This window comes from Chiloscyllium plagiosum, chromosome 7 (genome assembly GCF_004010195.1).
Source record: "Chiloscyllium plagiosum isolate BGI_BamShark_2017 chromosome 7, ASM401019v2, whole genome shotgun sequence".
Lineage (NCBI taxonomy): Eukaryota > Metazoa > Chordata > Chondrichthyes > Orectolobiformes > Hemiscylliidae > Chiloscyllium > Chiloscyllium plagiosum.
This window is the reverse complement of record NC_057716.1, coordinates 65,740,609-65,759,974: the sequence shown is the minus strand read 5'-3', so window position 1 is coordinate 65,759,974 and position 19,366 is coordinate 65,740,609. Positions and strand designations below refer to the sequence as shown.

Below are 19,366 nucleotides of genomic sequence, written 5' to 3'. Positions count from 1 at the left end.
CCACTACCTAGTGAGAATCTTGCCTTGACATCTGGAACTTAGTTGAAAGATGCTGTAATTTCTCCAAATATTGAGGTAGATCTGCCACATTTGTTGCTTAGATCACATCATTCATATCCATGTAAGATTTTGCCCAACAAATTCAGTCTTGAAAAGTTTGACCTGGAAAGACAGTGCACTATAAATGACATTTTTTGTTTAAAAAGTAGGTTAACAGCAGACATTGCACATTTCCTGAAAAGGTCAGAAATCAGATGACACCAGGTTAGAACATAGAACATAGAAAAGTACAGCACAGCCCTTTGGCCTATGATGTTGTGCCGAGGATTAATCCTAATGTAAAATAAAATAGCTTAACCTACACACCCCTCAATTCACTGCTATCCATGTGCATGTCCAGCAGTCGCTTAAATGTCCTGAACGACTCTGTTCCATCACCACTGCTGGCAATGCATTCCACGTATGACTAAGTCTCTGTGTAAAGAGCCTTCCTCTGGTGTCCCCTCTATACCTTTCTCCTAATATCTTAAAACTATGACCCTTCATGCCAGTCAATCTTGCCATGGGGAAAAATCTCTGGCTATTGACTCTATCCATCATTACCTTGTATACCTCGATCAGGTCACCTCTCTTCCTCCTTCTGTCCAGAGAGAAGAGTCCAAGCTTAGTCAACCTCTCTTCATAAGACAATCCCTCCAGTCCAGGTTGCATCCTGGTAAACCTTCTTTGCACCCTCGCCAAAGCCTCTGTATCTTTCCTATAGTAGGACGACCAGAACTGGACACAATATTCCAAGTGTGGACTCACCAGGGATTTGTAGAGCTGTAGCAAAACCTCGAGGCTCTTAAACTAGATTCCCCATTAATGAAAGCCAAAACACCATATGCTTTCTTAATAACTCTATCCACTTGGGTGGCACCTTTGAGGGATATATGTACTTGATCACCAAGATCCCTCTGTTCCTATACATTGCCAAGAATCCTGTCTTTAATCCTATATTCAGCATTCGAGTTTGATCTTCCAAAATACATCGCATTTTTCCAGATTGCACTCCATCTGCCATTTCTCAGCCCATTCTGTCTATGTCGTACTACAGCCTGCAATAGCCCTGGATTCTATCAATGGCACCGCCAACCTTTGTGTCATCTGCAAATGAACTAACCCACCCCTCAACCTCCTCATCCAAGTCATTTATAAAAACTACAAAATGCAGAGGCTCAAGAGCAGAGCCCTGCGGGACCCCACTCAACACTGACCTCCAGGTAGAATACTTTCCATCCACAACCACCCTCTGCCTTCTGTCAGCCAATCAATTCCGAATCCAGATAGCCAAATCTCCCAGTATCCCATACCTCCTGACTTTATGAATGAGCCTACCATGGGGAACCTTATCTTATGCCTTGCTGAAGTCCATATACACCACATCCACTGCTTGACCTTTATCGACCTGCCTTGTCACCTCCTCAAAGAACTCAATAAGATTTGTGAGGCATGACCTGCCCCTCATAAAGCCATGCTGACTGCCTTTAATCATGCTATGCTTTTCCAAATAGTCATAAATCCTATCCCTCAGAATTCTATCCAAAACTTTGCTGACCATAGATGTAAGACTGACAATTATGATCCAACAAGTTGTAATCACAAGCTTTTGAAGTATGGCCTGTTTGCCAGGTGAAGTGAGAGAGAAACACATAGACATAGAATTTATTTGCAGAGAGATAAAAGGACAGAGAGATCAAAAGATCATACAAATGCTGTGAGTGGAGTGTTGACAGGCTGAATAATAGGTCTCTGCAAGTGATCAAGAGTGTCAGATGGTGTGAGTAAAGTGTCAACAGCTAAATAACAAGTGAAGGGATGACCCATATTCCTAGTAAATGATCAGATTAATTGGGACAGAGAGATAACTATAAAAAATTTAAAATAAGGTGGTGCTGGAGACAAACCAAATGACTTGAGTAACATAATAGGTATAACAGTTGCATGACAAATGTCTAACCAAAGTAATAAGTAATCCAAAATTTTACAAACTAATTAAGGTAGAGAGGCCATAACAATTTATCAACATGACAGTTTTAAAATAGGACAGGAAGGAAGATGTTACCAATACAGAAGGGTGTGGTGGGGTCACATGTAACATGACATAATCAAGATCACAGTTGAGGCCATCTCACCAGTATGGAATTTGGCTATTAGTCTATCCCAGTCCAACACTGTCACCTCCATAACATTGCCTGAAAGTTGATAGGATAAGTGAGTAAACTGATTTTAAAAGTATATTCATTACTTAGGTTTACAAATAGAATGAGAAAAAAAAGCAAAAGTTCATGTTCAAGCTTCCAAAATTGCTTGTTAAGCCTTAACTAGGGCATGGTGCTCTAAACCATCCAAAGGAAAGGTAAATGAAGAAACAAGCTGCAACAGATTTATTGACTAAATCACACAAACGCTGTAAATTCTCCTTTCCTGTCTCCAGTTGAAATGAAAGGCAATATAAAACAGAACCGACAAGTTTTTCCACACATAATGGCAAAACTACTACCTTATGATAAACTTAAGCCTTAAGATGCAGGGGCTGCATTTTTGCGCCCAAGATCTCTCTGAAGAACAAAAAAAGATTAAATTTTGAAAACCTTGAACTTAAATGAGCATAATATATGAGAAGTATGTGTCCAGTATTAGAGCTCAAGATGAAAAAGAGCATCTTGATAAATATGCGACTGTATTAACTTATAGGATTCAATGATTTTAGTCACCTGAAAGATGGTTTCCTCAAAAATGGAGTTATCTTAGGCTAAGAAATTCTACCATGATACCATGACTACTATGAAAAGATAATCTGACTTTCGAAGTTTGAAATATTTGCAGAAGCTGTGAGCTTGTAAATAAACAACTACAGCAGACATGCAGGAACAACAGACATGTTTGGGCACAAAGTCAGAAAATGCTCGGGAAATTCAGTAGGTCTAACAGCATCTCTGGAGAGAAAAACAGGGTGTTACTGTGTCAAGTTTATTATGGTTCTTCAGAATCTGAGTTTGTTTCAGATTTCTCAATTCCCTAATGCTTTTCACTATAGTGATAAGTAACTTCAACTTTTCAAGAGCAACAGTGTGGAGAAAAGCAACAGACATTGACAGAAGGACCAATAGAAAGATAAAAACAAAAGGGCCAGTTGTAAGTATTGCAGGGATCATCATATAAAACAAAAATGAAAGCCTTTTCATCTAGGTGTGTGTTGTAATGCCAGAAGTGAAACCACTTTGAATATCTTTATCTAGAAAGAAGACAGACAAGCCTATAGAAACAAGTATTACAGAGATGTTGGACATTGATTCTGACAAAACAAGTGTGGGTACTCAATCTACACTCCAAGGTGGATTGACAAAGCCAATTCTGAAAGAGAAAAATCGTTTGTAATTATTGAGGTAAAGACAGTAGAGCGAGTGGACCGAGTGCACCAAATGAATGTGAAGTATTCATTAGACACTGGGTCTTCGTGCAATATTATGAGCCTCGCAGACCTGTGTAAAGTTACACCAGATGGCAATCCAAAAATGAAACCCTCAAAGGTAAAGTTGAGGATCTGTGATGGAATGATGCTCACCCAAGAGGAATAATTCAACTGAGAGCACAAAGCTATGGCAAGAATGGAATTCCAGATGTGAGACATTAAACTAAGGCCACTCATCCCAGCAGAAGCAAGATGAAAGCTTGAACTAGTCGCTGTAAACATTCCAGAGGAGATTTGCAATGTCTCACAGGCCACATTGACTGATAACTGATAAATTAGTAAAGTGAGACAGATGTTAAAGGAAAGAGGTGCTTGAATGAATAACTCAGTGAGTCAACAGAGTTAGCTGAAAAGATTTTGAAAGAACACCAGAGAGCAATTTTTCCAAAAAGCAAATGTTGGAGGAAAAACTGACAACCCATATGCGTGTAAAGGGACTAACTACAATAATGAACAATTTTGCGAGTGCACAAGAACTACGCACACTGGGTAACCTAGGTAACTCAGTATAAATAGTACCTGTAAATTCATTTTTGTATAAAATTGGGGATACTAAGATGGAAATTCATTCATTTACTAATTTCCTTCCTGGCCTGCTGGTGTATAGTTATATGATCTATACCATGAAGGACACTCTATGCAGACAACTACCTCATAAGCAACATTGTGCTGCTTGAATATGTAACATCTGGCTTGTGAAATGGCTGAGTTACACTAGGTGTGGTAGGTCTTTACCCTAATAGAGGCAACACAGGTATCTCAGCAGCCCATTACGTTTGTGGCTGAGATGTTTAATACTTTATTTGTTTGTCTTTATCAGACAATGTGGCCTGTGAGACATTGTAAATTTCCTCTGAAATGTTTGCAGCGACGAGTTGAAGCTTTTATCTTGCTTCTGCTGAGACGAGTGGCTTTAGTTTAGTGTCTAACATCTGGAATTCCCATCTTTCCATAGCTTTGGGCTCTAAGATGACTGTGCCCATCCGTTCACTTCAGCATCAAGCTCTGGAATTCTCTAACTAAAAAATTAGCGGTAGGTGAACAATAATAATTTTAGAAGGGGTCGAGCCAGCACTTGAGGGTGAACTACTTAGACAGTTATATGTAAAAAGTATGGGAATGTGATTAAGTGCAATTGCTCTTTCCATGTACCAGTACATGAATGATGCACCGAATGACCTCTTCCTGCACTGTAAATTTCTGTTTCCATGATTCGTGTAGATTGGGAGATATGGAGGGGCGGATGAGTGTGGGTGACTGAGGATGGGTTGGGTGCAGGTCAGTTTTATAGTTACCGAGGACTAAGAGCAGGTTTCACTCCCTCTAATTATACTTTGGCAACGACTCATAATTTATTTGGAACCCTCCAAACTCTAACTCAGAACTGAGATTTTTATTGAGTAGATTCTTGGCACAAAGTACTTGCTCACTGGAAGCTTAATCTTCCCAGAGCATTAGGCTAGGCCACTTGATGATCAGTCCAATGAAGTTACCACTACACATTTCCACCAGCAACACTATTATTAAATGTAAATGCTGTATTATTACATTTCTTGTGACTGTTATCATTTTGCCATTTTTTAAAAGACATTATAGTGTTTGCAGAGTCAATTGCATGGTTTGGATACCTGTAAACAAGAAAAAAATCAAAGAAATGATAAGAACAAATGTTATGAATATGATCACACTTCCCCAATTTGCACACGTTTTTCAAAGTAACTTAATATAGGTCACGAACATACAAACATATTTGATTTTAAAGAAATAACTTTTTGCAAATCCAATGGGCATTGAATTTATATAATAATAGATTATCTGACAATTGAGGCATACTGTACATTTGTGACCTTTCAAGTTGCATTTCTGATTTTACCCTGCCTGTAGTATTGATTGTAAACTAGGAACTGTCTAATTTGAGAAAAAGGGAAAAGAAGCTTTGGGCGGCACGGTGGCACAGTGGTTAGCACTACTGCCTCACAGCGCCAGAGACCTGGGAATCTCCTGTTCCCTGGATGCTGCCTGACCTGCTGTGCTGTTCCAGCAATAAAGTTTCAATTTCTGATTTTACCCTGCCTGTAGTATTGATTGTAAACTAGGAACTGTCTAATTTGAGAAAAAGGGAAAAGAAGACGTTGATCCTTCAGGTCATTTTCAAGCATCTTCTAACTGAATGCCATGGTGTGTATCTCCGAGCCTGTTCAAACAGGGATTAGGATAAGAAATAAGATGAACAATAGCTACATTTAAGATGTTTTCATAAATATTTCAGATTAATGTTACAAAGGTTTTATTTAAGGTACACACAAAGATGAATAAGATGTTGAAGGAACAGAACAGATTACTATCTGGAAAGAACTGAAGAGGCATTCTTGTGAAGGAAAGCATGTCAGGTGGAATGTTTCAGAATCAGCAGCTATCTCTTAGATTTCCCTATATGGATTGATAGTCTTACCCATTAAACATGGAAGGTGAAATAAAAGAAGGAATATAGAAATTACAGCCAGGTTCAGGGCATTATTCCAGAAATACCTATCTTTGATTATTATCTTATTGGATTTCAGTAAGGTAATGTTAGTGACAGATTAAAATGCTACAGCAGTTTCAAAATTCCTTCTACATTTTGATGTGTCTAAAAGCTCATTGCAGACATAATCTTAGCATGAAATTTCTAGATTTAACAAGTTATTAAATTTTACAATCAAACCTTTTGCAAAAAGACATGAAATGTAAGACAGTACAGTGGAATAAAATGGTCTCATTTTAATTAAAACTGAATGACCTGGCTTAAGAACTCTCATTAAAATATAATTACCCAAGAATGTGTATAGTTGTACAAAATGACAGGGATCAAAGTAGTCAAATTCACTGAAGCTTGAAGTATGAGTTTTAAGTTTCCAAAGTATAAAAATGATATTGTTCCATGGGGCTACATCCTTTTAGTTTTGGACCATTGAGTGAAAATTAGAAAAAAGGTCACAGTAATTAAAAGGGGACAATGTGCAACAGGTTGGTCACAATTTGGAAAGTCAAGTGATGGCTAATTGATACAGGTGAGATGATGTTCCATTTTGGGAACCTTGAGTCCAGAAGCAATGAGTCTGAACAAATTAGCCCTATTAATTGCGGTTTCAGGAGAGCTCAACATTGTAACAACTTTCAGATGCTGTGAGGGAAATGCAAAGAAACTCCCAGAAGCTAGTTGCATTAATATCTCTCTCTGTCTGATTTCTCTGTGAGATTGCTCTTTTCAATTCTGTGTTGAAAGAGCTGGAAAACTACATTTAGAGCCACTGAAGGAAATAATTCTAAAGCAAAGGAAAAGGAAAGCCCCTGGGTCCAACTAATCAACCAGCAGATTAAAGATTGATCAAGGCTGCAGAGATAACAATGTGGTATTATTACAGAATCGAAAAAGATTGTGAGAACAAATCATTCAATTTGTTATCTGGACTGATAATCTAGAACTGTGTTTTGCTGACTGTATTTGTTTCTCTGCTCTTAATATTTGTGTTTTATCTGTTTCTCTTTGTCTGTTTTTGTATATGGCCATTTTGGTGTACTCTTCCAAGTTAGACATGGAACCATATAAATTTGACTAAGAAAATGTACAAATAAGGGCATTTGATCATAGGAGGCAAAAGCATGATTGAAAATGTGGTAAACTTTAAGTGAAAATTAAGTTTCCTTAATTCTCATACACCCATTATTCCATACATTGAAGTAGCAGCCCTCTCTTTAGGTTAACCATACAAGTTAAGAGCTTTTGAACGTCTCTACAAAAAGTTGATTTTTCAACCAATGAAAACTCATATCTTCCAAATATTTCCATCTTCAATTTGGTTAATAGAAAAGTAGAATTGCCAAATGATAGAAACACTTATTTCCATTTAATTTTCCATTCACCATCCTGACAGTCATGGGCTAATAATGCTAATGCTTTGTTTAATTGTTAGCAACCAATCTTTGACAATTATCCCAAAATAACCTCAGAGTGTGATTAGGAAAATTACCAGTGAAGGCAAGCTTTAAGAGCCATTGGTAATAGCCATCTGTTGCCCAAAATATCTTACACTTAGCAAAAATAACGATGAATACTGGAGAGAGACTAAATACTCGAAATATGAATACCTTAAATTTTAGGACGAAGGGTTTAAGAAAAAACATTACAAATGGGGCTAATAGATGAAATCTTAATTCCATTTGCACAGAGTATGTTTTCTGCTTGATACATTTTACACACAGGAAAGACAGAATTTAGGAACAGCCACCCAAGGTTCATCAAAGCTCTGATGACTGAGCAACATTGCTCCTAATCCTCATTAAAGAGCTTGCATGCCCTGCTACAGGCTGGCACTGCATTAGAGGATCTCTTTTTTTCAGAAATTAGCTGAAAGTGGTGAGGACTACTTGTGTTACTTGAAGCAATGTTCGATTTTATTGCTTACTTGCTACGAGAGACTGACAGAGTATTCTAAGTCTGCGGAGGACATGCGAGTCCTATCGGGAGACTTTCTGGAGTGCTTTGACAAGATTCTACCAAAGCTCTATTTCCATTTAATACACACATTTTCTACCTCTGTCACCCAAAGACAGTGAGCGCTGTGCTATTATACTTTATTAAGGATTATATTAGAGTCACCAGGATTGGTCATTGTCATGGGGATCTTCCTAGGTTCCCATCTAGTCTGGAAGAGAATTAGGAGAAAGAAATAGGCACAGGTTGAACAGTATCATCTGCTGGAAGAGAGTGGGAGAGGAGAGACATTCAGTGCTCCAGACTTGTGAGAACTTAATCACCAAATTATGGAGCATACGTAGTGAAATATCAACCATTAACACTGTTGGCTGTGCCAAAGAGTAAAGCTAAGTAACTATGAGGGCTAAGTAAAATGATAATAAATCTGGAGAGAATGAACAGATTACAGTAGACAGTCCATACTTACAATGAATGTTTGCTGCAATTTGATTTAAAAAAAAATTGATAGTGCCTTTCATTATCAGACTTTGGAGCACTGTTGTCACATGCTTTGTCTTCCAGGAGTGATGTTCCATTAAGAATATGAGCATCTGCATTCAACCTTTCAGTCCCTTCTCCGTGCAAAGCATCAGGCAATGACACTAATTCTAGCTGTACACAGTTACCACATCCATACTTTATCTAGAGCAGGTTCAAACAATAAAAACAAATCATAACAACTAATGCTTATAAATAATTTGTTCTGGAAGGTGCTGTGTTTCTTGTGTGACATTGCAGCTGTGCCCATATGCTTTGTGCATGGTGAAAAGGCTAAGAGGAGTCAGTAGATAAATCACTCACTTCAGAATTTCTAGTAAGATACAATGAAGAGAAAAGTATATTTTTAGGAGCTCTTTAAGACCTGAATTCACGAAGTGCATTTTCACATACCTGTAAGCAACACAGTAAAAATACACACACACAATGTAAAATAATCAAGTTGTTTCCAAACTTGGCAGTATCTTATCTGAAAGCAGGTGAGTATCCCTTTCAGTAACAATTGTAGTAGTTTCATCTGACTTATGCACCCTCCATTTTGTAGGCAGGTTGGCTAACTAGTGGTGGTGACAATGTTGAGAGTGGAGTCAAACTGACTTGCATGTTGATAACATGGTTGTTCAAAGCCATTTTAACTTCTGGAAATAAATCATTAATAGCAGTTAATTTAAGTTTTACTGAGCTAGTATCCTTTCAGAAATATATATACCTGAGATGCAAATCTTAAAAGCTTAGAAAGGTAGACTTAGGGTGAGGTGTACAAAATATTAAGAGCAAGGAGGCATGTTAATTGATTAAGTTTTGTTCTGAAGGAGAGAGATATTGGACTCACGTTAACACTATTTCTCTCTCTAAATATGCTGCCAGTTTACTGAGTTTTTCAAGTACTATGTTTTTGTTTAGGTTGATAAAAATGTTCAAAAAATATAAATAGTGTATAGAATACAAATGGGAAAGATGAATCTTCACAAGATATTGGTTTAGGCTGCAGTGAAGATTATGAGAATAAAAATTAGATCTTGTTTCAATCAAGTGCAGAATGTGGGCACAGATGGTACATGTTGAATGGTTTCCATCTGTATCGCATGATTTTAAGATTCAATGTGCATGGAAAATTCAGGGAATGAAGGTAACTGTTACATGTCAGATACATTTTTAAAGATTAAAAAGCTTGCAAAAATCTTTAGATGTTTAGGTCATTTTGAGTCTTCACTTAAGCAGTAAAATGTATGGCATCCACACCCAACATATACATCCTATATGTATGACCTGTTAATTTGGAGAATATTCAGTAAATTTGTAACCTGCTTTAATTTTTTTTTGCATTAGGTTACCCTATTTGCACCCAAATGGAGTGCTCAAATGGAGCCTGTTACAACTCTAGCCAACACTGTGATGGAGTGTTGAACTGCAGGGATGGAACAGATGAAAGCAATTGCAGTATGTTCTGCTTTTCTGATGTTTAGATCCTAACTGCCTGACTGTGACAAATCACCTGTTAAAGACATCGATATGCAGACACACTGAAACACTGGCCCTGCCTGAAACAACTTATTATGTCCCCAGCAGTTCAGAAAAACGAATACATTGTATGGTGCAAATGGACCTCACCAAAACAATTTCTCATCTCTCAATGAAACTGGTAGAATGGGGTGGATCAGTGGAAATGAAAATTGGATGATCTCTATAACAAGTGACTGATTCTTTTCATCAGCTTTATGCTTGGGTATTTGCTACTCAATATGTGGAAAGCAGGAATATAGTAATGGTAACTTGTATTATGCTATTTTATCATGGATTTGCAAACAAATAGTCTGCTGGTACTTATCAGACACATGAACAATGCTCCTAATCTCACAAGCACATTTTGTTTCCTTATTACTACTTATTCTTTCATTATCTCAATCAGCATCCTCCTATCATGTAGGATAAATGTTTGTTTGCCCCTTGCATTGGTATTTATAAATTGTCCTGATGAGTGTAAGATAAAAAGCTTCGACAAATATTTTTTTTAGAGATACTCAAATTCTAACCAAACAACAATAGGAAATGAAATTGACACTTTTGTTTAAAAAAAAATTGGATTCCTAACTTTCAGCAATGACTGTAGTTTTAATACACTTCATTCATCTAATCTGATTGGGAATTTTAGCCATTTTATCCAGATGACTATTTGAATTATGCTATCAAAGATGGAATGAGGATGTTTACTGGCTTTATTTCCTGAAGCTTAATAGTTACACATTCAATCATTGACTGTACTCCCAATGTTTTGTATTGTAGTGAAATAAAATTCATGTTAGAGTAAATTCTTGATACAACTTTCTATTTCTAGTTTTCTCTTTTCCCTTCCTAAAACTGATACTCCACCAAAATTGTCATTCTACACCAGTGACAGAGACATTAGATAGTGACTCTTAATGTATTTTCCCCTCAACTCACAGTCTCATATTACACTTTTACAGCAGGGGCTACCGGACAATGTACGAAGCTGTGAATTCAGATAATTATTTTTATTCACTTCACACTTCACAAGAGTCATAAGGTGTATGTGTCTACCTGGGCCATTAAACCCCGCAAAGTCTGGGGCTTGATACTATCAGAGTTCAATATCTTACTAGTGATTCACTAGCAATTAAGCTGTAGATAGTAGAACTTTATATTTTAAAACACTGTAGAATTCTGAAAGGTGCATGAATGCTGTATTTACTTTCCCCATTTCTTACCCCAAAATTTGTCCTCATCTCTTTACTAATCTTTTGCAGCTCGGAGATGTAACAGCGGTCAGTTTCAATGTGCCAACGCAGAATGCATCCCAGAAATATTTGTATGCGACCGTGATAATGACTGTGGAGATGGAAGTGATGAGCAAAAATGTGGTATTGTATGATGTTTATTTTATTCTAACAGTGTTTTATTTTAACCTACTTTGAAATAATTTAGATGTGCTCAGCATAAACTTGTTATGTATTTAAAAAAAAATAGGCTAGTTGGATGCTCCACAATTACAATACTTGAGTAACCTATATTTTAACTTAATTTATCATTTAACTTGCCCCATTCTGAAAATGCATCTACGAAGATACTAACTAAATATTGAAATGTTGTGGCAAATGTAGCCATAAGATTGAAACTTGATCAATGTGATGTTTAAAACTTTTTTTTCAATATAATGGCATTTGCAGAGACTCATTTTCAGGCTAAGAACAACACTTTTTCACATGAATTTTGTATTTACTGAGATAAATCAATTTGTATCCATTGACCAATCTGTCAAGTATACAAATGTAAGATAACAAACACTTATTTTCTCTGTAGGAGAAAGTGAAGACTGCAGATGCTGGACAGTTAGAGTTGAAAAGCATGGGGCTAGAAAAGTACAGCAGGTCAGACAGCACCTGAGGAGCAGGAGAGTCGGCGTTTCAGGCATAAGCCCTTCATGAGAAATGTGATGGGAAAAGGGCTGAGAGATAAATGTGCCTGATGGGGTGGGGGATGGGGTAGAGTGGGGGGTAGCTGGGAATGTGATAGGTAGATGCAGCTGGGGGATAATTGTGATAGGAGAGTAGACCAGAGAGGTGGGAAGGAAGATGGGAAGGTAGGACAGGCCAAGAGGGTTGGATCTGGGATGAGGTAGGAGCAGGGGAGATTTGGAAACTAGTGAGGTTGACATTGATGCTGTGGGGTTGAAGTGTCCCAAGGTGGAAGATGACATGTTCTTCCTACGGTTGTTGGGTGGCTTGGATTTAGCAGTGGAAGAGGCCCAGGACTTGCATGTCCTTGGGGGAGTGTGAGGAGGAGATGAAGTGGTCAGCCACAGGGCAGTAGAGTTTGTTTGGTGGATGTGGAGTAGAGATGCTCCCTGAATTGCTCCGCAAGTTGGCATCCTGTCTCCCCGATGTATCGGATACCATATCGGGAGCAACGGACACAATACTTGAGGGAGTGGATATGCAGGAAAATCTGTGCTGGATGTGAAATGATGCTTAGGGCCATGGATGGAGATGAGGGGGAAAGTGTGGGTGCAAGTTTTACACCTCTTGCAATGCCAAGGGAAAATGCTTGGTGTAGATGGTGGGTTGGTGGGAGGCATGGACCTAACAAGGGAATCGCAGAGGGAATGGTCTCGGTGGAACACAGATCGGCGTGGGGAGGGAAATATATCTCTGGTGGTAGGGTCTGATTGTAGTTGGCAGAAATGGAAGAGGAGAATGCACTGATACAGAGATTGGTGGGGTGGAAGGTGAGGACTGGGGGATTCTATCCTTGTTGCAGTTGGAGGGGTGGAGGTGCAGGAAGTGGAGGAGATGTGCTGGAGGGCATTGTTGATCACATGGGAGGGAAAATTGTGGTCCTTGAAATAGGAGGCAATACAGGATGTCCTGGAGTGGAATTGCTCCTCTTGAGAGCAGATACTTGGAGATGAAAGAATTGAGAGTATCTGCAACCAGAGGAACAATTCCACTCCAGGACAAGCCAGATGGCCTCCTACTTCAATTTTCCCTCCCATGTGATCAACGATGCCTTCTAGCACATCTCTTCCACTCCGTGGACCTCCACCTTTGAAACCCATCCCTCCAACTGCGACAAGAGTAGATTCCCGCCGGTGCTCACCTCCTGCCCACCAATCTCTGGATACAACACATTATCCTCCGCCATTTCCCCCACCTACAGTCAGACCCCCACCTCCAGAAATATATTTCCCTCCCCACCTACATCTGTGCTCTGCAGAGACCATTCCCTCCGTGACTCCCTTGTTAGGTCTGCTCCCCCACCACCACCAACTCGCCCTCTGCTCCTGGCACCTTCCTTTGCTGCTGCAGGAGGTGTCAAACCTGTGCCCACCCCTCCCTGGTCACCTCCATCCAAGGCCCCAAAGATCTTTTCCAAATCTCCCCCAACCTCATCCCAGATCCAACTCTTCAGTTTGGCACTGTCTTTTGACCTGTCCTACCTGTCCATCTTCCCACCTATCCACCCTACTCTCCACACCAACCTATCAAAATCACTCCCTACCTGCAAGCACCTAACACATTTCCACTTACCCTCCCCCCCTCGCTCCAATAGCCCCAGTCCATCCCCCTCTTTACCTCTCAACCTCCTTTCCCCTCAACATTCCTAATGAAGAGCTAATGCCCAAAACCTTGACGGTCCTGTTCCTTGGACGCTGCCTGACCTGCTGTGCTTTTCCAGCTCCACACTTTTTGACACTTATTTTCTCTTTCCCAGTGTTGAGACTTAGAACAGCATGTGCTGTTTCATCAGTCTGTTATTTGAACTTTCTTTGTGTTGGGACATTTCTTTGTGTTATGGAAGTGTAGAATAATGGCTATGTTGTTGGAATAACATTGTAATATGGTAGAGACTTGGTTGACTTCTCTGAAGAATTCAGTTTAAATTTCAACATGGAAGCTGACAGAATTAATGTCCAATTAATTAAATAAATCTGAGAAACTAGAATTATTACTGGTGAAATGGAACTGCAATTTATTGTTTTAAAAAAAATGTTTTTCACTAACCTCCTACAGAATACTTACCCGGTCTGGCCTCCAGATCCTCAGCATTGTGGATGACTTTGAAATAGCCTAGCAAACAACTCAGTTGTATAAAAGCACAACAGAAACATTGTGTTGACATAAGACAGGACAGGCCATCTGGCACTCATCTAGATAATATACAGAACAATGCACAGACAACTGCTCAATCAACCCAGCAAAGTTCTCTGCAATAGGATCTAGGGACTTGTGTCGAGGTGGTGAGAGCTGACCTAGACTTGTTAAGCAACAGCCTGGTGTAGTCATATTCACTAGCTGTAAGGTATAATTCAATGTCTGAGGCTCCATTGTAATCATGAGAAGTGAGAATGCAGTGATATACATTTGGGATGGAGTGGTTCTGTCAGTCCTCCGTATCGATGCTGGATCCATTGATATCATATGGCAACAGGTTAAAATTTGTAAGACACTTTTGGGCCTATCTACTCGAAAGATGATCAATCCCAACTTACCCCTGATGTCCTCAGTGATAGATTTCAGTCTTCAACTCTTTTGATTCACTCCCTGTGATGTTGAGAAATGTCTGAGCCCACTAGATATAGCAAAAACTATTGGTTATAGAACAGAAGACAGTTCTGATTCCATCTTTTATATTTAGATCAGAAGTTGCAGACTAGAGAAGGTAACAATGCTAGAATTTCTTCTCTGAAGGGCATTAAGAAACAGGGAGGCGTCTTACAAGAACCAAGAGTAATTTTATGATCATCATTATTGCTAATAGTCTTATGTTATAGATTTACTTAAAAAAATTGAACAATTTGAGCTCAGGTCCCCAGAGTGTTGGTAGCCTGGTGATATGATCACTGCATCACCATCCACCCAACAATGAGCAAAATTGCCTAAGTATGTCTGGTCCACAAAAAGCAGGACAAATCTTATCTGGGTCAATTGCCACTCTATTATTCTATTCTCAGTCATCAGAAAGGGCCAGAAAGTTGTTTCAACAGATTATCAAAGAATCGAGCAATTCTTGCTCATCAATAATTTGCTTACTGTAGCTCAGTTTGGCTTCTGTCAGGGCGAGTCAGCTTCAAACCTCATTACAAAAATGGACAAAATAGCTGAATTCCAGAGGTGAGATGAGAGTGACATTAAGCCACTGTTTGATCCAATATGGTATCAAAAAGCTCATTTAAAACAGAAGTAAATGAGATTCAGAGGAAAAACTCTCTGCTGACTGCTATCATTCCTAGCACAAATAAAAATGGCTTTTGCTATTGGAGAACAATCATCTCAACCTCAGGAACTTGTTGCACCACTTCGTTAGGATAGTTTCCTAGATCCAACCATCTTTACCTGCATCATCAATTACCTTATTTTCATCTTAAGGTCAGAACTATATACATTAGCTGATGTTTGCAAAGTGGTCAGGACCATTTATAATTCCTGAGGTATTGAAGCTGGCCATGTCCATATACAGCAAGCCCTGGAAAAAGTTCAGGTCTGGGTTAACAAGTACTAAGTTACACTTTTGCTACACGTTGAATCATGAGATGTTGTGGGTATTACTGAAGTATTGACTCATCAAAGTCACTCCACTGTCTACAAGACATAAGTCAGTAGTGAAAAAGGAATAATCTCCACATGCTTAAATAGGTGCAGTTCCAACAATATTCAAAAGGTTTGACTCTATCCAGGACAGAGTACCCTGCATGATTGGTTCCTATTCATCACCTTCAACATTAATTTCTTTTACCACTGAAGCACAGATGCAGCAGTGTATCATCAACAAAGAAAGGCCATCAAAACTATGCACAATACACAAGGTGTGGTCTCACCTCATTTGCTCTGTTCAGCTGTAGCAAGACTTCCCTATTTTGTTAATAAATAATAGCAACAGGTCTGATCACATCTCCTGCATCTGTGGTAGTTTGCTTTTATTGCATACTTGTATCCTCCACTTGCCTTGTAATGGCCAACATTCCAGTTACTTTTCTAATTACTTGCTGTAACTGCTTGCTTACTTACTGTGATTCTTGTGCAAGGACACTCAAACTCCCTGCACTACAATGGTCATATAGTCTCTCTCTCAATAGAAATGATATTCAGGTTCTCAACTCTTCTTGCCAAAGTGGACAACCCAACATTTTCCCCAAAAATGTACTCCATCTGTGAAATCTTTTTTCACTCACTTATCCTATCTCTATATTCCTGGTGTGTCATCCTCACATTTTGCTTTTATATCTGTTATTCTGTCAGGGCAGCCCACTTAATTGGCACCTTATCCACCACCTTTAACATTTGTTCCCTCTACCACTGACATTTAGTGGCAGCAGTGTGTTCCATCTGCAAAGTACACTACAGCAACCCATCAAATCTTCTTTAACAGTAACTTTCAAACTCAAGATTTGAAGGACAATGTTAACAGATGCAAATGAACAGGTTTTCTTCTGAGGCACGCACCTTCCATTTCCTCATCCTTAAAACCTTTTAATTCCTTACCTAACAGCATTGTGCTGAACTGCACTACTTGATGGCAGCCCACCCCTAACTACTGAAGGGGGAAATTGATGATGGGCAATAAGGTAAAGCAACGTTGACTTTTATTACAAGAGGGATGGAGAATACAAGTATGGAATAAAAGCAAAATATTTCAGATGCAGGAGATTTGATTAGACCTGTTATTATTATTTATTATAAAAACAAGGAAATCTCACTGCATCTGTTCCTGGGAAATATATGGCCAACATCTGATTCTACATAACCAGTTATAAGGAACATATTGGAGTAAACTGAATTGACAGTTTTTCTTTTCTGTCCTTTCATCTCCTTCTGTCCTTGAGAATGTTTGAAACAGTAACTGACAGATGCATTGCAACATATGGCAGCATCTTTTCAGCATTCATTGATTCAGAGTAATTTTCTGAGTAGAAATATATAAGCCAGTCTATGTAAAATATACGTTTGTAGTTCAATTGAATAATGAACTTGGAACGAAGGCAAATATTTAAAGGTTGAAACATGCTGGGTTTAGTATTTTTAACTTTGTTTTATATAGGCAAAGGTTAAAAATTAGAGTAATATTTGTCAAATTCTGTTTTGATATAAAAATACACACTAATACTCTGAAGGGTCAATATTTTAACATTTAAGAAGTGGTAACTTTTAATGTTAATGGTGTGACACTTTTTTGTATTTTGCAGTTTATCCAGCCTGCGCAGGAAATTATTTTACCTGCCCCAGTGGCCATTGCATTCATCAGAATTGGGTCTGTGATGGAGATGATGATTGTGGAGATAAAGCTGATGAAAAAGGATGTGGTAAGAATGTGGGCAGTCAGAATGTATATAAAAATTTCAATGAGTGATTGAGTGGTAATGGTAAACAGTTGAATGAGAATTTAGAAGTTAACAATTGTGCACACTACCTTGAATTATAGATAGAGCATTTTGATTATGTCAACACAATGGACTTCTTTCAGTATTAGACTGATTACATCATTGTTGCTGTCACTGGAGCATATAGAAAGTATTTATAGTGAAGTTAGGTGTGGGTCTGAGGGATAAACATCCCAAAACATGTCACCAGATCTGGACCTGGCAGATTTCACCCACTCTTGGATTTGACCAACACGGTTTTCAGGTAACGTGTGGGCCTCCGTGTGACTGTTGGGAAAGTACATTAAACTTGCCTTCTGGCTTTATGACAGTATCAGTTCCACACATACCGTTGCATTGCATCAGGTTCAATGAGATTGATGCAGAACAAGGAGTGCTTGTTCAGTGAAATGGATAGGATGGGAAGCCCCACTGAAGCTAGAACTGAAAGGTTGCTGCTTATACCACTCCTGAGAGTGAACTCTTATAGTTTGACACATGATTTCCAACCTTTTGGAAGCCAGTTCAGCTGTCTTGCACTTTGTACATCTTAAGCTGCATTTCTGTGCTGCCACCCTTCTTCCGCTTTGGCATGAGACTAACTTGTGCAGTTCTAACTTGCATCTCTGATGAAGTATAAGAGAAGTAGCAACATGTAGAGCACCCAGACAAGCAGCTGTCTTTTCCACAACCACAGCCATTCCGCACAAGGGAGAGGTTCAAAGAGCTTAATGGAACTGAACCCTCTAACACAGCATACACAAGCCAATTAGCTTTCTTGTTACATATGAGAGTCAGTGCCTCAGGAAGTTCAGGATTACACAGCAAGTCATCGCTCACATCTATGGCCATCTCACTGATTAGGAGCTCATACATGCCAATAGCCATTGATGGCTGTCACAAGGTATTTTCCATGACTCCTCCCTTTTTTCTGCCTCATCCTTGAGATCCGTATTCTCCTTTGCAAGTGTAGAAAGCAGAGAATTACGAATACAAGAAATGGATTGATGGAATGAATGGTGATTTTGAGGCAAGTTGCAAAACGAATGAGAGCAATGTGTGTAGCTTCAAGGTATGTTGTTTTGAGAAATTCTATTGCAAGGAAATACTGGCTAAATCAGAATGTGGAGCTTGGCACCTGAAAGTGTTTTGCCACTCATTTCACCCAATCTCCTGAGGCCCTGGGAAATAATGTTGCACTGTCTCCACGTTGAAGGACCAACAGCCCTACATTTAACTTCCACTATCAACTACTTCACTAGATTTAAGTGACTTAGTTTTTTTCTCTCTATCTTGTCAAATATCACCTCACTGAAGGCCCTCAGATCACATAGCACGACCTCCAGAAAAAGGTATGAGAACTGAGATAACCTTCCCCTGTTACCTTCCCATTCCTATGGTTGCTGAAGCTTTCAAATCAAGGTACAGTTGAATATCTTTTTCAGGAAATTCTTCACTTGTCACATTCAGTGTGTCATCCTGCCAACCCTCTGATAAACCAGGAAATCTGACAGTAAGATGCTAAAGCTCTCACAGAATTAAACAGCCATGGCCAATCACACTTTAATAATAAACATAGTTATCAGTACCTGTAGTCCTACCTTGTCGTGTATGGATCTGTTTTGTTAAGATACTGTTCATAGAATCAGAGGAATCATTATAGTCAATGACTCAGTCCTTTAGGGCTGTCCTTCTGAAAATGCAACCACAAATATGCTGGAAGCTCTTAGTAGGCCATGCAGCACCTGTGGAGCAGAAAATAGAGTCATAGAGGTGTACAGCATGGAAACAGTCCAACCGGTCCTGGCCGACCAGATATCCCAACCCAATCTAGTCCCACCTGGCAGGACCCGGCCCATATCCCTCCAAACCCTTCCCATTCATATACCCATCCAAATGCCTCTTAAATGTTGCAATTGTAACAGCCTCCACCGCATTCTCTGGCAGCTCATTCCATACACATACC

The 19,366-nt window shown here is 39.1% G+C and overlaps 1 protein-coding gene across 2 annotated transcripts in view; it reads left to right on the top strand.

The window, feature by feature from the left end:
• The window catches only part of lrp2a (low density lipoprotein receptor-related protein 2a), a 333,042-nt gene that overhangs the window by 77,710 nt on the left and 235,966 nt on the right, over positions 1-19,366 (top strand). For both annotated transcript variants that reach the window (XM_043693942.1, XM_043693941.1), the window contains exons 5-7: positions 9,858-9,968; positions 11,294-11,407; positions 17,227-17,343. In XM_043693942.1, coding sequence (XP_043549877.1) covers positions 9,858-9,968; positions 11,294-11,407; positions 17,227-17,343 — 342 coding nt within the window. The remainder of the gene's footprint in view (positions 1-9,857; positions 9,969-11,293; positions 11,408-17,226; positions 17,344-19,366) is intronic.